General features: G+C 41.7%; 1 protein-coding gene across 1 annotated transcript in view; it reads left to right on the plus strand.

The window, feature by feature from the left end:
- The window catches only part of LOC309700556 (voltage-dependent R-type calcium channel subunit alpha-1E-like), a 63,340-nt gene that overhangs the window by 11,599 nt on the left and 26,787 nt on the right, over positions 1-24,954 (plus strand). The window contains exons 3-17 of the mRNA XM_082524155.1: positions 9,074-9,177; positions 9,898-10,056; positions 10,540-10,730; positions 11,781-11,884; positions 12,517-12,632; positions 12,864-12,917; positions 16,109-16,204; positions 16,365-16,574; positions 16,958-17,070; positions 17,279-17,391; positions 19,016-19,147; positions 20,756-20,825; positions 21,008-21,125; positions 22,761-22,828; positions 23,003-23,094. Of these exons, the coding sequence (XP_082380281.1) occupies positions 9,074-9,177; positions 9,898-10,056; positions 10,540-10,730; positions 11,781-11,884; positions 12,517-12,632; positions 12,864-12,917; positions 16,109-16,204; positions 16,365-16,574; positions 16,958-17,070; positions 17,279-17,391; positions 19,016-19,147; positions 20,756-20,825; positions 21,008-21,125; positions 22,761-22,828; positions 23,003-23,094 (1,740 nt within the window). The remainder of the gene's footprint in view (positions 1-9,073; positions 9,178-9,897; positions 10,057-10,539; positions 10,731-11,780; positions 11,885-12,516; positions 12,633-12,863; positions 12,918-16,108; positions 16,205-16,364; positions 16,575-16,957; positions 17,071-17,278; positions 17,392-19,015; positions 19,148-20,755; positions 20,826-21,007; positions 21,126-22,760; positions 22,829-23,002; positions 23,095-24,954) is intronic.

The raw sequence follows: 24,954 nt of genomic DNA on the forward strand, positions 1-24,954 counted from the left end.
ATGAAATTGCATTTTTCAGAGACAAACAGAAATGCGTGTGCAGCCGGTGGCAGCGCCGAGGAGCTTACTTAGGATACAGTGAGAGAGGCTGAAACACACATGCTACCCACGTTACAAAACACTGGCTAAATCTGGGCACTAATTTATATTTTGAGTGCATGAGTCATAAAGCAGAACAGTATAAATGTATTAATACATCAATAAAGATGTTACATTTTTAAAAAAGTTCATTGTTATTGGGCACATCTTTGCTGGGTTTCTGTGTCCAGTTAGATTTGAGAGATGCTGTATAGCGATTTACATCACACCAGCAAATATGGCTGAATTTAATGGCTGAATATAGAAAAAAGTTATTAAAATGGAGGATTTATCCACTCAACATAGAATTGTTGTCTTAAATCCAAAGTAATTTTGGTGCTTTGTGGTTTGGGGCTTATTATAACTCCTTTTACAACATGAAACACACAGCGTGCCATTTAGTTTCTAGGTTCTATGCTTCCTCCCCACCTAAGCAGCATACTCACAGGAACACTAGAGGTCCGTTAGCTTCGGACATATATGCCGTTAGTGTTTTGTTATTTTCTTTCATATTTCAAAGTGAGAAAAGAGGCTGAAGAGAAGATTTGTCCAAATACAACCTGTGTCTGTGAATCTTGTTTTGACCACATCTTCTAAGAGGAGTCAGAATCAACAGTTATGTTGCCAAGAGAGGCTACTGAGATTAAACTGAGCCTGAATACAGACACTTCGCGCACCTCTGGAGATTTTCACTTGTAGAAAACCGGTGTTTGATCTCTGCTGGAGTCTAAGCAAAGGACCTGACTAACAATTGACCGTGAATTTGCATTAGAAGATTGCTTTCAGTGTACTGTGGCTTGTAAAAAGCTATAAACTTCGACCTTAGATGCTGCTCGGTGTTTCTTAAGGGCACTCTGGTTTGTCACTGTCAAAATGACGTCAGTGTCAGTGGAGCTCCTTAAGCCATGTTGCTGTCACAGTTGTGTCACTGCCAGGAAGCAGCATAGCACTGGCTTTGAGACAAAAGGCAACCTTCGGCCCAAACACAGAATTTACTTCTTTATATTTGTGTCCATCTCAAAAGGAACACTTGAAAAGTCATTGTAAGTTTGCTATTGTTGACACAGGGACTATATTTTTTATACTATATATAATTGTAATATGATAATACAGTAATTCCGATAATTATAATATTACAATATCATGATAAATACATTATAAAATGAATAATTTATAAAACATCCTATATTATAATTTACTGAGATGCACACACATGTGCAGCTCCCTGGATAAAAGCACCTTTGACAGCAACAGTAACTCCAATAACAAACTGTTACAACCAAAGTATGCAGAAGAGCATCTCTGAACGCACAACATGTCAAACCTTGACGCAGATGTGCTACAGCAGCAGAAGACCCCACTGGTGCCACTCCTCTGTTAGGAACAGAAAACAGAGGCAAGGCAAGTTTATTTGTACAGCACAACTCAACAACAAGGTGATTCAAAGGGCTTTACAGAGACATTAGAAACAAAAACAAATAAAAAGCATGATTTAAAATTGATTAAAACAAGCAAACAAACAAACTAATTAACAAACAAACAAACAAAACAGATAAAATCAGAACAGTAGATAAAATCAGTAGTTAAATGTAAGTTTTGAAATTTAAGCTTAAAGTGTGGATTTGGTGCTTTATTCAAATGCAGCTGAGAACAGGTGAGTCTTCAACCTGGATTTAAATAAACTGAGTGTTTCAGCTGATCTGAGGCTTTCTGGGAGTTTGTTCCAGATATAAGGAGCATAAAAGCTGAATGCAGCTTCTCCGTGTCTGGTTCTGACTCTGGGAACTGATAAAAGACCGGATCCAGATGACCTGAGGGATCTGGAAGGTTCATACTGGGTCAGGAGGTCACTGATGTATTTTGGTCCTAAACCATTCAGAGCTTTATAGACCAGCATCAGCATCAGAACAGAGGCTCGTGTTCACAGTGTTTTTTATTCGCTGAACTCAAATGACCTCCACGAGCATCAGATCTGAATCCAGGAGAGCACATTTGTGCTGTGTGAAATGGGGCAGGTGCATCACGGATGTGCAGTCGACAAATCTGAGGAACTGTGCGATGTTATTATGTCAGAATAGACCAAAACCACATTCATGTTTCCAGCACCTTGTTGATGGGGTTCAACCGGGTACCAGTGAGGTGGACCTATTAAAGAAGTGTAGAAGCATAGAAGTGTTTTTGCTGCATAAGACGTTTTTGTACACCATCAATACTTCTCATTGATGGTGTGATTTTAATCAATTTTACCAGCATCTACTGATACTCAAAACTTTCCCTTTATGACCTCCTTGTGAATTAAATGATAGTCATTTATAACAGGTGTATGTGAGTGTGTGATGTAAAAAGTGTTGGTGACTCATGTCTCCAATGAGCTAAATTAACATCTCTCCTTCATTCACTCTCTCTCACTTTCTCTGACTTCTAACAGATGGCTACTGAATCATTTACCCATATTTATTATTCATTCTGGCCAAAGAGCAAACATTTAGCTAACTGACATATAAACCAATATGCAGGCTGATAAACCCAGGCCAGTATCTCAGGCTGTTGATTTAAGGAATAGTTGCATTTGACCTACCTTCCTTCCTTCCTTCCTTCCTTCCACCCACCCCTCTGTCCGTCCATCCGATCTTGCACAACAAATTGTGTTTCTTATGTGTGCGTTTGGGGTTCCTGCTGTTTTTCGGTGAGGAGGAAAGAGAATAAAAAGGACAAATGAGGGGGGGAGTTAAAAATGAGTGAGTACACTGTGGGAGGCACAGAGGCTTATATCAACTAAACCAACCAGAGCAGCACTGTAGGAGTTTTTTCATGCAATTCCTTCTTCTGCACACACCACCCACCACACTGTGAGAGCAGCGGTTTTAATTGATTGTCCTGCAGAATCTTACATCTCCCTAAACAGGAACCCTGTGATGTATGTTTTTTAAAAATCACGCTCAGCTGTTTCTTCCTTCCTTCCACAGGTAGGACTGTGTTGTACTGTAAGTGAAAAATTGTTTCTCTATTGTTAGAGTTTTCACAAAGATTAAGACTCGTGCTCATGGACACATCAGCTGGGAGGATATTTGCTGGGACGGCAGTTGGGTCTTACTTTAAGATGCTAGTTTTAATTAAGCTATTCTTTCAACATTTAGTGTAATGCACAAAATATGGTGTTAGTCTTCCTGCTGAGACAAAGCTTTCTATCTCGGTGCAAGAGTTCTCATGTGTGCACTGTATTGTACTGCGTGAACTTAGTTGAAGCCTCTTCTGACAAATTCCCAGGTTCATTCCAGGAGACGAAAGAGGGAGAGATCATTTGGAACAAAGTGATTATACAGCTTGAAGCGTTAGAAAATAGCAACTGCATAACCAGCAGTGACAAAATAATTCAATAATTAACTGTGACAATAAAATAAAATCACAGCATCTGTTGCAATAAATCTGCTCATTTCCAGTAGCCAGTGTGCCTTCGTAACTATTTGTTCTTGAGTAATGTTTAAAACCCCTACAAAGAGCAAAATGGCAACAAAACACCTTCAGTATCTTAATCTTTGATTAATTTTTATTGTTTATTATCCAGTTTCCTTAGCTTCACCTCGTGCTATGTTTCCCTGTGTAGTGCTGCTGGAGTCTCTCCGCCTGATGCAATCTACTGGAATTTGTACACATGAAACATGATGACTGTGTGCCGTACGCGCTATTGGTCTCTGTCGTGGAAGTAAAGGCAATCACGGCTATTCTGTATCCCTCAGCATTACAGAGGTCCTTCAGTTGACTTTAGGATGTGGCTGTGTCCAAAATCAGTCACTCCTCACTATGGAGCGGACTGTTTAGAGGTTGCCACTATGTAGTGGGGCAACCGTGGGTCAGGGGGTTGGGAAGCTCATCTTGTAACCGGAAGGTTGCCGGTTCGATCTGTCTGTCTTTGTCGTTGTGTCCTTGGGCAAGGCACTTCACCTACTGCCTACTGGTGTTGGCCAGAGGGGCCGATGGCGCGATATGGCAGCCTCGCTTCTGTCAGTCTGCCCCAGGGCAGCTGTGGCTGCAGCTGCCTCCACCAGTGTGTGAATGTGAGAGTGAAGGAATAGTGGAATTGTAAAGCACTTTGGGGGTCTCGAAAAGCGCTATATAAATGCAATCCATTATTATTATTATTATTATTATTATTATTATTATTATTATTATTATTAGTGTTGTCCAATAGGGAGAATAGTGGACACGGAGCATCCTACACTGGCATAAAGAGTAATTTCCAACTCCTCCTTATTACCCATGATGATAAATCAACATTTCGACCCAAACAGAAAATCCAGTTTGCACTTGCACGGAGTCAGACGTGCACAAAAAGGTCATAAGGAACACGTAAACTACATCAAACACTAACAGGAGTAGGAAGTACCAACACGAAAGCCACACAAAGATCTAACCTTCAAAATAAAACATTAAAAAAATCAAACATTCCCACTGTGCAGTTAGATCGTGTTTCTGTGTTTCTTAGTTAGTAGTTATCCACTTATTCTTCCTTCTTCCTGCTTCGCTCTGGTCAGCATGTCTCTCTGGTGTCTTGTTTTCAGTTTTACTTCCTCAGCAGTTTTGTGGTTATTATTCAGACCTGTGTGTCATTACCTTCCTGGAGCCAATTCCCTGATTACCTTCATGGGTATAAATAGTCTGGTCTTCTTTAGAGTCTTTGTCAGATTATCTCTGTCTTCCTTTGTGGGCATAGCTAGTTTGTGGCACTTGGCTCTAAAGGTTTTTGTTCTTTCTTTCTGTAATGATTACAAATGCATATCTTACTTCAGCCCATGTGTTCTGAGCAAATTGTTTCATGCGAGGCATGTAACGGAGAAGCACCACTGAAAAATACACTTTGATTATAAAGGATTTTTAGGGGAAAAGAGGTATTGCCTAAAAATAATGAAAAGAAATTAACTGTATTTTCTTTGTCTTTTCTCCCAGAGACCTTATATGGCACCATCATTCATCCTCCTCGTTTAGGAGTTTTATGACTTTTATAAAATTCTCTGCGACTGTCACTGATCTTGGCTGACTTGAAGTAAAAACTGATGATAATCTCAAATCCTGGCAATGTATAGAAAATAATGCAAAATTAACTGTAGTTTACCTGAATTAATCAGTTAATCTAAAAATCAGATTTAGGGATAGTTTAAATTTGTGTCCTTCAAGCACTCGTTTTATCAGCGCAGAGTGATTTTTATAGTTAACTTACTGAACAAAAATTCTAAAAATGTGCCAGCTATGAGTAAATGATTTCAAATAAAACCATAGACCCATCGTTCTTCTTTTAAATGGCAGAAACTTTCAGTCAGAAGGATAAATACAGATGTAAATAACAGTGCTAATCACCGAGTAACCGGGCTCTGTGGTGCCATATTGTGCGTGCTTGCTTGAGGCACTAAAGGCCCCCACAGACCCACACAGGTGTTTTTAGTTAACATGCTAATTACACCTGTATTGTTTTGCTTTTTTTTTTTAACTATAACAGTGTTACAAATGTAATGTAACAAAACTGTCAAGCACTAATAAAATGATAACAGTGTACCTATCCTAACAGGTGCTACAAAACTCACATGTCCATCAAGCCCGACTGGTAGACGCCCACACAGTCCTTAAAAGAGCTTTCATCAGTCAGCATAAGTGAAAACACCTGCATGGATGCGCTGTGGGGTTTTAATGAAAGGAAATCATTAAAGTCATGTTAATGTTCCTTGTAACACCTTTGATTTTCATGCTCTTGCTGTTGCAAAGGTTCATTTTGGAGAAATGGAAACGCTGTAAGTGAGCGATGGCTCTCTGAATACTGTTAGAGGTGTTGCAGCGTCAGATAATGACACGTTACAATGAGCAAATACAATATGGATTACTGTGTGTGTAACAGAGTCCACGGCAGACCTGATGACATGCTCACGGTTGCCGTACACAATCACACGCTCGCAGCTTTCCAGCTCAGCCGACACTCCAACAGCATGACGTCAGTCCGCACAGAGGCGTGATTGCGGATGCCGTGCAGGTGCATCCACCGTCCCTGCAGCAGCACCGCAGACCACGCCCTGTCACAATGTGTTGTACACGTTTAAAGTTATTCCATAACACACAATCAATCATTGAAGAAAAATCAAAGAGGATTTTCTTCTGCTGGAATATAATTTGAATCCTTATTTTAACACACAAAACTGATCCTGCGACTCAAAAGCTGCAGACCGGTAATTAATGTCGTTACAATATCCAGGTGCGCTCACATCACATTCGTTAACAGCTCAACAGCGACACGGAGCATAAGCCACGACGTTATCAGTATCACGCCACGACAGCTGTCACGCCAGATTTGTCACGCAGCGGGGAGCTGTCACCTCTGCAGGGTATGTCATTGTTACTCACTTATCATGGCTGACAACTCTGACCAGGCCATCGGCTAAGTTCACTACAGTGCGTCTCATATAACGCTCGCAGACATGCTCAGAGTGAACGGACACGTTTTTCTGTCTGACAGATCCCAGTGACTAAAAGCGACTTTATTCATTTTCAGAAACACCAGTCACCTTTGAGCTTCGAGCCGTCCCTGAGATCGGTTAGGTTGTCTAAAGATTTATTACAAGGGTAACCCAAACCCCCTTGTTGCCATAGGACCCCCTTCAGTTGTGGGTGTGGCTAGCCCTGTGAAAGGCTCCCGAATGAATTTTATTTGGAAATCTATTGAAAAAATAAAAGAAACTGCAGAATAACCAACACTTATTTGTGTTTGTTTTGTTTCATCCTTTAACTCTGGACCACTTCATGGTGTTCATGAATAAAATGGTGACTAATACCACTAAAAATGAATATTCCTGCATTACCGAGAAGGAAGTTAACCGGGAGGTGCCAAACTCCTTCTTTGAGCCAAATCGGCCATGTGTTGTGCTTCCCTTGGCTGATTTAAATCTGCCACTCTCTGAGGCCAACCTTCACCTTCCTCATGTCCATCACGTAGGTGGTGCCAATGGCCAGACGGCTGTAATGTGCAATATGTCTGTAACAGTAATGAGTATAGCAGGCTGTGGGACAGAGGGAATTGTTAGTGAAAGCATGTTTCTGCAACATTTCATTAGATAAATATGTGTATATTTTTTTTCCTAATAAATCTAATAACATATAGTTTAATTTGGTGCTGATATGTCTATTTATTACCCAAAATATTGACTCTCAGATGGCATTTTTTAAATTTTTTTTAGCAGAGGAAGCTTCTATACATCTGAGCCTTCGCTCTAATGGCCTCAATCCATTTTCATACTATGAGTCATTTATTTGTGTATTGGTAGGCTTTAGCAGTAACTACCAGTATGCTTAGTATGGCTATAACATGTTATTTAGAAATGTTGTCTCAAAATCTAACAAACAAGCAAAAACTTTTACCCCAAAATGGTTTTGGACTTTTCTAACTGTGGTTGCACCAAAGTCCCAGAACATAATCTAACTTCTGCAAATGGTTGTTGCTGCAAAACGGAGCCTGGGACGTCCTCTGAATATCAGCGGACTGAATGAGAAAGCCATTTTTAGAGCCTTCATCGCCATAACAGTTAAAGAGCAGTCAGGACTGATGGTCTGAAGAAAGATGGAAAGATGAGGGAGGTCGAGGATGAAATGACGGCGGTGTCAGGAGGGAGCGAGTGGTTGGATTAAAAGGAGGGAAGGAGACGAGAGAAAACAGGAATAATCAGCGTGTTAGTGAGCTGTTGAGGCTGGGATGAGGAGGGAGTGGCTTCAGGTGTGAATGCAGTTCTATTTCTATATCTGCGTGGATGACGGGGAGCTATTTTAATCCTTCTCTCGTCTCCTCGTCCCCCATCTCTTTATCTTTTTTCTTTCTTTTCATAATTAAATCAAATGACACTCCTTGTCTTCTAACAGTACAGACCGAACTAATTCTCACCACTCGATCACAGAAATGTAATTGGGTCTGTGATGCTGCGTTTCTAGCTGTGTGATAATCAAGTATGCAATTACCGTTGAGCAAATTACTGCACATAAAGATGATACCATAAATCATCTGTGATAATCCACCTATCAGTTTGCTTAGCTCGTCTATGTCTTTACTTTTTGGTCATAAGTACGGTCCTGAAATAAAATGCTGTATCACTCTTCCCTTAGCGAACCTATCGTCTACTCCCCTTGCACTGCTTTTCTTTTGTTTATACCTCACTTCGTCATCCTTCTCTGCCTCCCACTCTGCAGGCATCGAGGTGAAAGTGGAATAAATAAGTGCTCAGGTCGGTGGACAACGTAAAAACAGAATGAATCAGAGGTGGAGTATAATTGGGAAGGTGGTTGAATGGCAGATAGAAGGGGAGAGGAGGGAGGGAGAGGTTTAGGGATGAAGGGCAAGATATGAGGATAGAGAGAAAGGGGAAGCAGGAGGGCAGACTAATGAGAGACCAGGGGTGAGATCACCAGACACGACTTTTTTTCTTTCTTGTCATTTTGAGGACTGAAGGCCACAGAGGTGTTTTTTAGAGAGAAAACAAGACAAACAAAGTGAAAATGAGACCTGTGAAGGGCTTTGTGTAGAGCATAAAAGGCTGGCGTGTTTGTAACGTGTGCGTGTCCACATGTGTGTCCGCGAGCTTCGCGTCCCTGCAGCCTGAGGGTGTCCTGCCTTCTCCTGATGGAGCTGCTTTCTTTGTTCTCCCCCTAAATAGCAGTTGTCACGGCCGTCCTCCCACACAGAGGGAAAGAGCCAAAAGTCCCCCAAATAATCATTGTTGTTGTTTCTCCTCTGTGTTCTTCGCCTGCCGGAGACCCTCTCGTCATCACAGTCGCTATCTAAGCGCTGCAGCCGTCCTCCGACACTGTGCGCGCCGGCCTCGTGTTTTTATTTTTCGACACGGCTCCGCGCAGCCTACAGAGCATGAAATTGTGGTATTAATGTGCATCTGCGAAACAGTGACAGTCCTGTTCTTTCTCTTTGTCTTCTGTTTGTGTGGGTTTACACATGCACACGCGTTTGCTCGTTAAGGATCCTGGCTGCAGCAGGGGCACACATGAACATCTCAGTGGACTTGAGGACGTTGAGAGCTGTGCGAGTACTTCGACCTCTCAAGCTGGTCTCGGGCATCCCCAGTGAGTTTCACTTATACTAAATCAATGTGCCGTTGTTGTCCTTTTCATCTGGATCTATGTATGCGCAGGCTGCGTGTGATAAAGAGGATTAATGGGTAAGCTTAAGCAAGTGGCAAAATAAAAGCAACCCCGTTATTGGCAAATACTGATATTTGGTATCAGCATAAGGGTTTAGCACTCAACACCCGTACAAACCCATATGGAAAAGATATATATAAATCTTATAAAGTTTGTATCTGTCTTGTGTGAAACTTGTATGAAAAGCATACAAGAGTGAAAACAGATATAAGATCCCTTGAAAAATTATATAATGAAACTTGTATGTTTTGGATACTTACTAAAACAATGTATGAAAGTAATGAGAAAGTGGCCACTTTCATGAGTAAATCATGTAAGTTTTTACTATTTCTTTTTCATATGGGAAGTTTTATTAGTTTTATTATGTTTACAAATACAAAGAGCTACATGCACACACACACAAACAACAGCAGAAGCATAACCTCCTTCTTTCAAACATAATTTATGTCAACAAATTTGCAACACTTTTCACTTTGTAGCGATTTTTCACTAAAAAGAAGTTCTAAAGGATTTTATGAGAAGCTTCAGCTGATTCATTTAAATTGGTGTGTGTGTGTGTGTGTGTGTGTGTGTGTGTGTGTGTGTGTGTGTGTGTGTGTGTGTGTGTGTGTGTGTGTGTGTGTGCGTGCGCTCTCCCTCCAGGTCTGCAGATAGTCTTGAAGTCTATAATGAAGGCCATGGTCCCTCTGCTACAGATCGGTCTGCTACTCTTTTTTGCGATCCTCATGTTCGCCATCATCGGTTTAGAGTTTTACAGCGGCAAACTCCACTACAGCTGCATCCCGAAGCCTGGGATCCTGGGTACAGACGCTCAGAGTTCATCTTTGAATGTCAAAGAGACGACATTGTCTCATGGATAAGTTATGTTTGTGTACAGCAGTCTCATGCATGTTTATGCACTTCTTTAGGTAGTAGCTCTGTACTCATAATCACAAATGCATACACACATGGGCACAGACACACACCATACTAGGCTGCACCTGGAGATGTGATCAAACCAAACCCTCTTCTGTGTAATTAAACCCAACAATGCAGGCTGGCACAATGGCTCATTGTACATTCATAGGTATCATTAACCTCCGAGCAGCTCCTGTCACACACGAGCTGAATGGACAGTTTGATAACACAGACATACTCGAGTATTTTGTGGTCAGATTACTAGAAAGTGGACATTGATTGGTTTAAGCGTTTCATGCTAAATCCTAAAGTGGACCAGATCCGGTTTTTCACTTTCACTTGTCTTACTGTGGGTCTGTTTTTCTCACTTTTCATCTCTCTCTTCAGAAAATGAGACTATGGACTCATCTGAGGTCGAGTTTCCGTGTGGCGTGCGTAAATGTCCCGCCAAATACACCTGCAACGATACCTGGATCGGGCCCAATGATGGCATCACGCAGTTTGACAACATCCTGTTTGCTGTACTCACCGTCTTCCAGTGTATCACCATGGAAGGATGGACCACTGTACTCTACAATGTAAGACAGCTAACATGCACGGCTCTGCCATTCATAGTATTTTGCTGGATCGCTGCAAATTATTAAAGCATAGCAGTAGTTTGTTACAATTCAGACTCCATTAACCTCAATGAACAGAAAGCAGCTTTAGCTGCAGGATGTTAATGACTGCTAAGTGGATGTTTGCGACCTCTGATGTAGTTTAGCTGCGGATGGAGAATATGGGGGAATATGTTAGTAGGAGATGATTACAAAGAGCTACGTTGGTTTTCCTTAGTTCTCATCCTGCCATTTTAAGACCTCTGGACCTCCTGTGAGTGTTGTGAGCTGTCTCAAAAGTTTAATCTATAAATAATGACTCTAACTTCTGTTATGTGTCCCACTTACCATTATTTTTATTCAGTTAGTAATTGAATAAAAACAATGGCGAGCAGGACAGTTTGTGTTTTTCTTCAATATGAAGAACACTAAAAGAACGGATGCATGACATGCACAGCCTTTAATGTTTCATTTTTGCTTGTATGCTTTTGCTTTTATCTCAGTAAAGCAAAACGCACGCTGCTGTGCCAGGGTGCAATTTGCGGTCAGCTGCCTGCTCTTTCAGTTTTTATTGAGATGGATGGATGGAGGCATACGATTTGCCAGACTGATTGCATTATGTCGTCTAAAGTGATGGTGAATGAGTGAGGACCGACAGAGGACAGAAAAGGATGACATCAGCGCTACTGTGCTGCTGAAAATGATCTGCGGACAGTGAAGACGTCCTGGGGTTTAAGAGAAATATGCACCTGCGCTGTGTACACAAAAACTAAAGCCACTTGAATAAACAGCAGTTGTGTTGTCATGCTTAGGTCCTGGTGCTATAAAATAAAGAAACAACGTGTTATCTAATGATGTCCAAGAGAATAACCCCCACAGATCTATGGACACAGTATCTGTATCGGTTCCTTGCCTGCAGACCTGAACCTTACACCTGTGTCTTTCTGCTGTCTTTTCCTGTGGCAGCATGGGTCATGCTCCAAGCTGTCTTGAACTAGCTAAGATTTTTATATATATATATATATATTTCAGACCGACGATGCCTTGGGCCCCAGATGGAACTGGCTTTACTTCATCCCTCTAATCATCATCGGCTCCTTTTTTGTCCTGAACCTGGTGTTGGGAGTCCTCTCTGGGTAGGTCCACTGACATTTTAATCTGTCGTGGGTTCAGCCTGTTCCAACACTGATGTAAATTTAAGGGGATTTTTCTTTTTTCTTTTTTTAAATTCACTGGCTTTTTCATTTCTCGTCCTCTATCAAATAGTTGTGAGCTAGAAGAAGTGTCATCAGCAAACAGCCAAATTAAAGATTTAGAATAGAAAATGAAATTAAAATGACATCTTCCTGGTTCAAGTAAGCGTTTGGTCAGTCTACACACTACATTAGAGTTACTGTGTAGTTTGCTAACAGACGCAGGTTTAGGGCTCTGCTGTTCTACACCTGTGTTGGGCTCGTCGTTCCCTGAGATGGGCTGCAGCCATACAGCCAGCTCGGTTTGTTTGTTGATTTAAGATGACTTAGACTTGCTTTGTTCACCGATAAATAGAATTACTGACAAACTAGCTGCTGCCAACTCAAACCGTTTCACTAGGCGCTGTCTATGCAAGTTAATTAGTTTTACAGAAAGGTCAGTTCAGGATCCATTGTCATTATCTCCACAGGGAGAGAGAAGAGATTAAGTTCAAGACAACAATAGCTTTTTCTTCGAGAGGAATACTGCATCCCTGTGGCCTTTAAAAGTGTGCCTCATCTGTTTGCTTCTGCAGAGAATTCGCCAAGGAGAGAGAGAGAGTTGAAAATCGCAGAGCCTTCATGAAGCTGAGACGCCAGCAGCAGATTGAGAGGGAGCTCAACGGCTATCGGGCCTGGATCGACAGAGCAGGTGGCTTTAGTCCCAGTCACAGATGAACTTTTCCTCAATGAGAAATAAAAATAATCATTTCTTTCATCTTCTATAATCCTGTCAGTTGTGAACCATGGGAGGTATTCGATGCAACATATAAGCGTTACGTTTTGCAACAAAAACGCTGTAAATACATCACAACAGATGGCGGTAGAGCTCCTTCATGTGAACCATCAGCTGCTCAGTTCTGACCATACTTTTTTTTTATAGAGGAAGTTATGCTTGCAGAGGAGAATAAAAATCCAGGACCTTCTGCCCTTGATGGTAAGTCAACAGGGATCTTTGTTTTTCCTGCTATTGCAGTACATCCTATCTTAGTTCATGCTGGCAGATATGCTTTAAAAAATGTATGCTATTATTTTTTGCACTGCGGATCGGCTTTAGATTGGCACACACTGTTTAAGATTCAGACATAGGAATAAGAAGTCTTTCCAGTGAAATGTATTTCTTTTCATTGTGTTTGTTCATTTTTGGCTTCTATTGTGGCTCAAGCTGATCCAGACTGTTCATTGTGATAATGACTTTATTCTTGCTTATGAATAACTCCTAATAACTTTAGTAATCCTCTGATTTTTCATTGCCAGCATCCAGTCAAAGTTTCAGTTTGTATATGTTTCAGTTTATGAATAAAATAATGACATGCTTCTTAACTGTTGCTATGCTGAGTTAGCATTTACTCAGAAATATCTCAAAAGCATAAATATAAGAGATGGACATGACCTCTTGATCTGAAAACCGATGACCTTTGACGTGCATTCTTTTTAAACTCATCTGATTGCAAAAAGTAGTCCGATTATATGATGCAGGATTTACAATACTGCGTTTGTGTAGGTATTTACCTACACAGAGTTGTTTGTGTGCGGTCCTCAAAAAACAAAAGACAGAAAGAAAACAGCATGCAGCTCACCAAGGACGATGCTGACTGGCTGACAACATCAGGGATTAGAAAACTGCTGTGGTGATTGTTTGTTACGCTCATTTCATTTAAGCTTTTCGTTTGTTGTAATTTTGCTCCACGCTGCAGCTGGCTGAAGAACCAATGACAGCACAGGCAGCAGCAGCTCACAGACTGGTTGTTTGTGACACTCCAGGCTGGTGACAGCAATCAGTAGTCAGCAAAGTTGAACTTAGGCAAATACGAACACAAACGCAGTGCCGTAAATCCTTTATCCTTAAGACAGACTCTACATTCTTGCTGTATGACCTCCTGTTATATATGGACTCAACTGCAAGTTAAAAAACGAGGCACTGCTGTATTAGCGCGCAGCGCTCCATTTGCTCGTCACGTCTGATTTAAAGAGACAAAGATGGCCTAAAACGCTCATTTTGAGGTTTCAAAACAGGACTTCAAGAATCAGTGTGTGTCCGTCTTTTATATACATGCAGTCTATGCTCAAATGTAGCTCACCAGTTTTGATGATCACCTGACTTGAGCACCATCGGCATCTGAAAATGCAAATTGCTGTAGTTAATAGCTGGTTACCAAATACCTGTAAAAATAATAATACTAATAAATTAAGTTAGTGCTCATGGTAAACATAATGCTTTGTTAAGATCAATAAGTTTGCATGCACAAAGTAAAATGAGGAAAAGGTTGGCTGAGCTTTCTTGTCAAAGCCTTAAATGATGCTGTGATGTATTATTAGATCCTGAAGAATATCAGGGGATCAGGATGTACCACAAAACATCTTTTTATGCCATTATGTCATTATGAAAATGTACCGAGCTGACTTTAGCCTTAGGCTCACATTAAATAGGTGGGAACCCATCTTTATATCTACTTCTAAGTACGCAGCACAGTGTAGAAGTTCAGGATGCTGTCGTGCATTTGTAGAAATTACTCGTATCATATCATCTGTCTCAACAATTGCCACACAGAGAGCACTGATAGTGTGAAGCTTGTCATTAGATACAGTGCCCAACGGATAGCTTAGTGCTCCTCTGACTCTGACCCTCTCAACACTACTGTGACCTTTACTCGCTGCACTAGCATTTTATTAAATGTTGATTGATTGGCAGCTCTCAGGAGGCTCCCAGAGTGGAGTACAGGTGGTGTCTATGGTGAGAACCGTTCTCTCTTCTGCACTTTGCGTAACCCACTTCTTACCCCATTTTACCACACACAAGCACAAACACACACATGTGCGGCCACTAATAAGCAGAGAAACAAACTTAGAGAAAGGAAAGAAAATCCTTCAAGGATGTTCTTCTACAACAGGGGTGGGCAACTCCAGGCCCGACTCTCCAGGTTTTAGATATCACCCTGGGTCAGCACACCTGAATCAAATGATTAGTTCATTCCCAGGCCTCTGGAGAACTTCATGACATGTTGAGGAGGAAATTTAGCCATTTGAATCAGCTGTGTTGGATCAAGAACAACAAGGATCTAAAACCTGCAGGACTGGCACTTGAGGCCTGGAGTTGCCCACCCCTGTTCTACAAAGACACAGTGGTTACATTTAATTGTGCAACACTAACCTGTAGCAGAAACACACAGCGGCTGCAGCTGCTGTGATAACAATAAATGCAGATGCTCTTATAGCTTTGATTAAAAAGAAAGGTGGTGCACAGCAGTTGCCTTAGCAACCACCAGTCTCAAAATGCAGCCGTATGGATGTGTGACTGAGCGTGTGTGTTTTGGCAGGACTCTGTCTGCTAGAGTCTGGTCTGCCATTAGAAAACACTGCTGTGTGTGTGTCTGCGTGTGTGCGTGCACGTTTGGTCAGTGGTTTATTAAAAAGTCCCCAAGCAAATATTGCCTGCAAGTAGATTCAGAAATCACAACACAGAGGAAAGGTGTGTGAAGGGGTAGGATAAGATGAAAAGGTAATCATAAACACATCCATCAGTGAAAAAGGTCAAAGCAGGCTCATCACGTCCACTTCCAGCATGTGTGCGCTGCACGCCGTGTGTGTGCTTGTGCTGTACGGGAGCACTCGGTAACGGCTCAAAAAAGAGGAATGCATGGACTGTTAAGCAGCCTCGGAGCATGGTTTGCCATGATGAAGAAGCATCCGAAGATTTGCATTCAGCTTTTTGGATCATTGCACCAACATTAAATGATCATTTTTGTCTCATTTAGCTGCAGCGTTATTGAGCTGAATTTGCCCTTTTAGCTGAAACTTCACAGACTGTAGCTTGACATGCATTTTACTCTCACTTTGATTTCTTCTCATCATTTATTTTCATTCTTTTCATTGCATACTTGCATAATGCCTTGGTCCAACTATGGACGTTGTTTTTTAAAAATATGAGGGTGGTTATGCACAAGGTAGTTTAAGGGTGTTGTTAAGAATTCCTCTACTCAAAATATTCAGTACTATAGCAAAAAGTTAATTCTGTTTTCTGGCCACATTCACCCAGAATCAGCCTTGTGTCGCTGCCCTCAGTGTCATTTCTCAAATTTGACACGTGCAGCTTGAACAGGTTGTTTTACATTTCTGCTCTGTCTGCAGTGTTGAAGCGAGCCACCACCATCAAGAGGAGAGGCATGGATGTGGTGCGTCAAGGGCAACCAGGGGAGGAACAATATGGTGACATCTCCTCTGTGGGTGAGTGGGAGTGCGCAAAGGCTCAGACATATGGGCACAGAAAGTCAAACAACAGCAGGTGCACGCTGAGCCCTGCTGCAATTTTTCTAAGACTCAGAGTGGGAACATGCTACACTGGATCTATTCGACCGCAGTTTGTCTCCCTGTCCCCCCCCCAAAGGCATCCCCATGACCAGAACGAGTATCCGGAGCACTAAGCGAGGTCCGACGGCATATTTCCGCCGTAAGGAACGTCTCCTGCGCATCTCCATCCGCCGCATGGTGAAGACACAGACTTTCTACTGGACTGTGCTCGGCCTTGTGGCTCTCAACACACTGTGTGTAGCCATTGTTCACCATAACCAACCCTTATGGCTCTCCAACTTTCTCTGTGAGTCACAACTCATTGTGGTAGCATTTTGCAACATGAGACGTGCTCAGGAAGTCAGTCATTTGTCCGGCTTGAAATCTTTCACTGTCCAGTTTTAAAAGCAAAGGTTGACTTTGCTCCAAATAATGAAAACGTACAAATCTACAACTAAGAAAAAAAGAGGCTGTAGCTAATAAAAACGACAGCTCTTCACTACAAACTTGAGTGACAGTTATAGAAAACATGAAACGACGATTCTTTGTTTTATTTACAAGAAAAGAAGCCATCAGTGTAAGTTAAATACAACCTAATCATTCAACCTAGGCATTAATTAAATCTTCTCAGTCATTGCATTCGGTGGTGGAGAGCACTGATTGACGTAACTTTGTTATTTACGTTTCTAGACTATGCAGAGTTTCTGTTCCTCGCTCTGTTCCTGACTGAGATGCTCCTTAAGATGTACAGCTTGGGCCCACGTCTTTATTTCCACTCCTCCTTCAACTGCTTCGACTGCAGCGTCAGTACTCCGCCTCCCTCTATTTGTGTCTAAGAAAATTCAGATGCTTGCGTTTTTAAATTCAGTCCTCTCTCCACGTCTGTCTCTGCACCGTGTTTGCCTCTCCTCTTCTCCTCTTCATGACCGTAACATCTGTCCACTTCTCCTTTTTTTGATCAATACGCTGCTCTTTGTAAACTCGCTGTAACTTGCTTGCATGTCTTTTTAGGTCATTGTTGGCAGCATCTTTGAAGTGCTGTGGGGTTTCTTCAGGCCTGGCACTTCCTTTGGCATCAGCGTCCTGCGTGCACTGCGTCTGCTGAGGATCTTCAAGATCACCAAGTTAGTCCTGCAGGTTTCCTCACTCTTCACCATCTGTTGAGATTTTATATTATTTGCATTTCCCTGTTGACCAAAGACTAGCAGTATTAGTAACATGTGGGTCCCTTGTAGAGCAGGGCGATATGACCAAAAATATTTATCACGATATACATTTGAAAATTTGCGATAACGATATAACTGACGATATAATTGACACGAGACAAAATACTTTACAACTCCACAACTTTATTAGTGCAAAAAACAAACCATCAATGTATTTTCACTTAAACAAGCAGCTGTTTTTTATGTGCATTAAAGTTATATAAAAATGTAACAGAGCAAATGCAAATTCCTCGCTGACAGTTTAACCAAAAGGCGTTTCCAGTGGAAACTGGCCGACATATCCTGAGCACAACCATGTATGATATCCACAAAACCTAAAAAGAGCTTATACACACACAATATGGTAATATTATGTTGAAGCACAGTACGTATCACTCCGCGAGGCTCCGCCTACGATAGCCGTAATGCTCCGACAATCCATCAAGCGGTGCGGCTTCGTAGCTCAGCAAAGTCGCACTGAAACATTTGACAGATTTTCGAGCGCCGTGCACATAAAATCGTTTCCAGGTCAGTAAACACAACCAGAGTTCATACATAAGGCACACGGGATTATAAGGAGCTCTGTCGACTTTCAGAAAAATCAAAGGATTGATTTTAAGTGCGCCGTATTTTCCAAACAACACGGTAATAACGACGGCCCGCTAGCATGCGCTACCAAAAATAGTGCTTTGTTGTGTATCTGACGGACGAAAGCTAAACCAGTTCCACACCAGTGAAGCTGCAGCACTTTTACAAACCAGTCCAGGTTCATCGTTTCATTCAACGATCTGCTTTCGCCCTCATTCTCCGTCGCTGCAATGCTTTTTCCGCCGTGTGCGTATGAAAACAAAGGCACTGCGCATGCGTGTTTTACCCATACTCTATCGCCATATTTCATTTTCTTATCGTTGCCTGACATTATACCGGTATTACCGCGAACGGTATGATATGGCCCAGCCCTAATCCCTTGTATGTTAAACTACAGGGCAAACCACCTGTTTGATAGTGTGATGTCATAGTTTCTATAATAACACTGAGCTAACAGTAGACAGATAATCCGAGTTTAGTTTCTTTACTCCACTCCATCATCATCCTTGTTAAAATGATACACCTGTATTACCCACGATGCATCTCTGTGCGCTTTCCTAATCAATCTTATCCTATATAAACTCAACACCTCTCGAGGAAGTTTTGTTTCAGGGTTTCTTTTGCATTTTGAGCCTCTAGCCTGGATGAGGAGCCTCTTAAACTGTGTGATGCTTTTTCTTTTTTCATTCAAACTGGTATTTTTCAAACCCAATCAACACTGACAAAAGAGACGACACTTGTGGTTATTTATGAAATTCAGTTTTGCAGCTTCCTCTGGAGAAACAGAGGCTTTGTTCTCATATGCTCATAATTTATTTCACATTATTTTTCATTCTCCACCAACAGCTGTAAACATATTCTTTAGATTTAAATGTTTCCCTTTAAGTTCTCGTTAATGGGGTGGTAGACCGCACAAACCTGAATCCAAAACCTGTGCTTTTTTATCTCTTTCAAGGTACTGGGCGTCTCTGAGGAACCTGGTCGTCTCTCTGATGAACTCCATGAAGTCCATCATCTCCCTCATATTCCTTCTCTTTCTCTTCATCCTTGTCTTTGCCCTCCTTGGCATGCAGCTCTTCGGTGGAAGGTAAGACTCCACATAGATTCATAGATTTGTTTAAAGTCGACCTATAAAACTTCTTCTCGTGATCTGTCATTTATATACTTTTAAAGGATAGAAGCTCATATTAAACATGGCAGGAGTTTCTAAAATCAAGCTTATTTTACAGTAATCCCTCTGAGACCAGAGATAAGCCTTCAGACTGCTTTAAACAGTCTGTTTCGGACTGTTGTTTTTTACCAATCATGGAGCTTTCTGACGTCATAGCCATTTCAATCGTCTGCTGTTGAAACCTTGTTTGTGAGGGGCAGCCAATGAGACGAAAGATGGCTTAAGGGAGAGGAAGTAGAATAGCTTGCTTCAGGCTGTGGATCAGCAGACCGGCTGCGTCATGTCCCATCAGAAGATAACAAGGATCATTTTTGAGCAGTGAATCATGCAAAGCAGCTGTGCCCGAGCTCAAGAACAAAGATATGGAGTTGAAAATGAGAATAGAACCTCTTTAAGTAAAATTCACATTTTATAGTAATTCAATTCAAGTAAATTCACGTTCACAAACATAATAATAAGGATGAAGCAGACTTCATGGTGTAGTAGATCCTTATTTACTGAACTGAGAAGACAATAAATGCAATAGATGCTCCTGTTCAGTTGTTTTTATTATACCAAGACACTGTGTGAGCTCAGTAGAGATTTAAGACTCACATTTGACACACACACACACACACACACACACACACACACACACACACACACACACAGCTATTGTTTCTGGTTTCCCCCTGAGTCAAAGGCCCTTTGCCACAAGCTTTTTCCTCATGAAGAGCTGGCTGAGGTAGACGAGCATGTCCTTGTGATGAACTGGCCTCTAGAATTAAAACTGAGAAGACAAAAACATAAAAGTCTGTTAGCCAGACTGTCATACGTTGGATTGTCATTTGTAGACTGATTTTTATGCCTCTGCACAGGCAGCTGTTATGGAAATTTCTTTAAATTTGGCTCAAACATCCTGTCAAAATTAAGGACAGTTTAATTCCGGTTTTTGTTTTGTTTTTGCACCAAATCATAAAACCAGCCACCCAGAGGGGTTTTATATTGAAAGGTAAACAATAATTCTGAGAAAACTCCAATAGGGAGACAACCCCCTGTGAGCAAGCACTTGGCGACAGCGGGAGGGAAGAACTCCCTTTTAACAGGAAGAAACCTCCAGCAGACCAGGCTCAGGGAGGGGCAGGGTGAGGGAAGGTTTAGTGGGAGAATTATTCACTGATTGTCTCACAGTTTCACACAATGATCTAATACAGGGGTGCCCAATCCCTGTCCTCGAGAGCTACCGTCCTGCTTTTAGATGCATCCTTGTTCCCACACACCCGAATCAAATGAATGGCTTGTTATCAGGCCTTTGCCAAACATGATGGCATGCTGAAGAGGTAATCACACCATTTGATTCAGCTGTGTTGGAGTAGGGATGCATCTAAAAGCTGCAGGATAGTAGCTCTCGAGGACTGGGATTGGGCAGCCCTGGTCTAATAGTAATGTAACATCCCAAAGGTCCAAATTAAAATTTGGGCAGACATGGGGATAAATGTATCAGTATCAGAGTACTTGATTGTAAATGTCACTTATTTTTTACAGGTTCATCTTTGAAGACTACACTCCGACAAACTTTGACACTTTCCCTGCAGCTATCATGACCGTCTTTCAGGTCTGCAAATGAACCTGCCAGTTTCTACTTTCAACACAGCTTTTACACATTTGTTTATTACTATTAATCAAAATGTATAGGAAATTTACTTTTAAGTATACATTTTGATAAATGTGGACCTAGAGGTGATTCACCAGCAAAGCTCTGCATGGCTGTGTGCTGCTGTGGGTGTGTTTTCACAGATCCTTACCGGAGAGGACTGGAACGAGGTGATGTACAACGGTATTCGCTCCCAAGGTGGAGTAAAGTCTGGCATGTGGTCTTCTGTCTACTTTATAGTTCTCACCCTTTTTGGAAACTGTATCCTTCATGCTAAAAATAACAGACAGCCTGCTGTTATTATGTAACACAGGTTTATTCTAATGTTTCTTAATTGCACCTGAAATTGTAGCCATTTTTTCCATTGTTCACTCTCCCGTTTGATCTCATTTGTAAAGCTTAACATATCGATTTGTGTTAGATTCTTGAATTCCAATTAAGAGAGTGGAAGACACTGTATACAAACAGACATGTGAAGCACGTTTTTGGAAATTTCTCTTTTACCAAATGGACAAAAACTACCTACAGCTAACTAGAAAGTGATTAAAAGTAAAGAACTATTATATACATAAAGAACTATATACATCATTTGGTCTCAACCAAACCTACACTCACTGGATCTTTCATTTGGAACTCCTTTCGAGTGCTGGTTTGCCCCTTTTGCCTTCAAAACTTATTTGTCTTATTTGTGACATGGATTCAACAAGGTGATAGAAAGAGGAGATTTTGCCCCATATTGACATGATAGCGCCACACAGTTGTTGCAGATTTATTGGTAGCACATCCATAATGCAAAACTGTCCCACCATACCCCAAAAGGATCGAGATCTTAGAACTGTGGAGGTCATTTGGGCTCATTTTAATGTTCAAGAAACCAGTTTGAGATGATTTGAGCTTTGTGACATGGTGCATTAACCTACTGGAATCAGCCTCCAGTAGATGGGTACACTGTGTAAAGAGGTGGTTAGCAGCAATACTAAGGTTGGTGTTAAATGATGCTCAGTTGGTACTAATAAAGAAAATATCCACCATACCATTGCATCACCTTCCTGAGCCACTAACAGAAGGAAGGATCCATCCATGCTTTAATGTTGTTTGTGTTTTGTCCCCACCATCCAAATGTCTCAGCAGAAATCAAGACTCATCAAACCAGGAAATGTTTTTCCAATTTTCTGTTGTCCAGTTTTGGGAGCCAATGCTAAATTGTAGCCTCAATTTCCTGCTTTTAACTGACAGAAGTGGCATCTGGCGTGGTTTTTGCTGTTGTAGCCCATCTGTTTCAGTGTTCAATGCTGTGTGTTCACAGATGCACTTACCTTGGTGCATCTGGTAAGTGCACCCCAGGGTGGCTGTGGCTACAATGTAGCTGCCATCACCAGTGTGTGAATGTGTGTGTGAATGGGTGGATGACTGGATGTGTAAAGCGCTTTGGGGTCGTTAGGGACTAGCAAAGCGCTATATAAATACAGGCCATTTGGTTGGAGCAAGTGCTTATTTGAGTAACTGCACAAAGCAATCTGGCCATTGTCCTCTGACCACTGGTATTACTGTAAGAAGGCATTTTTTCCAGATAACTGCTGCTCGCTGCATAATTTCAGGTCTTTTATTTTTTGGGACCATTCTCTGTAAACCCTTAGAGATGTTTGTGGAGGAAAATCTCAGTAGATCAGCAACTTGTAAAATCATCCAACCAACCCATCTGGCGCCAACAGTCATCCCTCATTGATGGTCATTGTTGTCAGACCTTGAACATTTTTGAACAAGGACACAATGTCGCTGTCACAGTGCTGTTGCACAGGTGCAACGTGGTTTTTATGATTTCAGTCTGCAGTACTGTGGTGCATCTGTCTCTTAACAAAGAGTTCATCTGTTAGTCCTTAACACAGGTGTAACCAGACACTTTGCTTAATGTCTTCTTGGCCATTGCTGTGGATAACCTTGCCAATGCACAAGAGCTAACAAAGGTAATAAAACATGAATAACAAAAAAGCCTCATTTAATCCAGCTCTCTTTATTAATGCTGAGTAGTTTTAAAAAGCTCCCCTCTTTCTTTTTCGCTGTCTGATTTTATTCCATTATTTACAATTACAGATGTTACAGCTGTTCATTTCCTCTTCATCTTCTCTTCTTTTGATCAGGATGAAGAGGAAGCAGAGGCAGCGTTCAACCAGAAGCATGCTCTGCAGAAGGCGAAGGAGGTTGGACCATTGTCCTCCTTCATGTCCTCAGAGTAAGTGCTGTATGCAGCCTCTCCTGCCTGACCTTCTCTCCTCCCTCTCTCTATCTCGTCCTCCCTCTTGTTCCCTTCCTCAGCCAAGAAGTGTGTCTAGTCTTCCATGTGGTGCAATAGATTTTGGCTTACTAGTAAAACTACAGAATGTAGAACAGTCAGATGTGCCGTCAGTACAAACGATGACTAAATCGAGTGTCTCTCAGTGCTGGCTCGTAAACGTTAAACATCACTTAGAGGTTGTCGAGTGAATCGGTTCTAGGTGCTGTCCCACTCCAGACTTATTGGTACGTGTCCACTGAAAGGTCTGCTATCTATCCTCTGCCTGACCCCTGCTCTGTAATTTGCTCCTAATTGAAGTCTATGTCTCCATGGTTACTGGCTCCACTCTGGGGTGGGAGGTGCTGACATAGTTGTTATGGAAACAGGAGTACTTAGGATCCAAATTAAGGGTGGTGTGTCCGTTACAGTAATACACGCCTGTGCCTCTGCAAAGCAGATGTTTTCACTGGAAAATGTTATTAATAAAATGATGTGACCTTATTTTCTCAGTGTCCAGGTCTCCAGCTTTCAGAATAGATGCTTTTGTTTTTTGTCCTTGGGAACTGATTGAACATTGCTTTGACATAGTTGGTGGAAGTGCATGTGCATGAACACAGGTGGGGACCTCCTGCTCTGTACGCACGCTGTGTATTGAGAACCAAGCGGTTTGTTGCATGGGCATGAAGAAGACTCTATGGGAACACAGAATATTAACATAAATTACTTTATTTATTCTGTCTCTGTCTTTCATTCTTGAGACCTTGCCCTTTTTGTTAAAGGTTCTTGATGAAGAAAACAAAGATTAAAACAAAACAGAAGAAAATTGCTGAGTATTAACTTCACTTGAACCAGACGAGGGTCCGGGTTCTTATCAGAGCCCGTAGAGCAGACTGGGAGGGTCAACTTGACAGAGGACACTTTGAACTTTAAGGGTTTCGGGTCTCATCTCTGATGTCAGCAGTGAAACTGTAGCAGTGCCTGCCCCCTGCTAGCCCCGAAGAAAGTTTTTGCATGGCAGCATTTCCTAAGTTAAAGTGCAAGACGCTGCACGTCGGAGGTTGATTATTGTCTCATCTTGGGAAACGCATGCTTCTGGTCATCATGATCAAAGAAAAACAGAAAGATATGCACGCACACTCACCCAGAATGGAACATTTTGGTGTGTGCTCAGTTTTTCTTTCAGCGGGAAGTCTTTAATCCCGCTCTCAAACACTCCTCAGTATTTTCAAGCTAATATTTAGAAGCTCGGCACTCGAATTCCCCCGTTAGCTCTACTAGCATGAATGCTAATCTGTGAGTGCTCTGAAGTGGCAGTCGTGTTCAGAGCTGCATCCCAATGTGCTGGTTTTGTTCAAAGGGTGTCTGGAAATGTACTCTTTGTCTGCTGACAGAGCCCATCTCTGTGTTTTCTACCTGTCCTCATACCGTAGCTCAGAATGTGTAACATTTCAGTCTACTCAAGATGTCTTTTTTATTGTTTTAATGTTTATTAATGTTGTTTAATTGTTTCTGATACTGTTACCATCTTGTTTGTCAATGTGCTGCTTGGCTCCAGCGGAGACACACACCAAAGCATCTGGAATCCCTTTAATCTCATTCAGAATATTTTTTTCAAAGCAATGTGGGAATAAATGTGGCATTAATATTTCATTTTATTTATGTGTGCAGAATTCAGAAAATAGTTTCTTCCCTCCAGCTATGAATAATAAATTCACAGCAGCTGGTAAATGGCACGAACAGCCTGGATAGTTGTTTTCACGGCCGCGTCTTTGTGTGCGGCGCCAGTTTGCTGTGTGTCTCCTGGCCTGTTTTGTCTCT

Source organism: Aulonocara stuartgranti, assembly GCF_965226115.1.
Source record: "Aulonocara stuartgranti genome assembly, chromosome: 23".
Taxonomy (NCBI): domain Eukaryota; kingdom Metazoa; phylum Chordata; class Actinopteri; order Cichliformes; family Cichlidae; genus Aulonocara; species Aulonocara stuartgranti.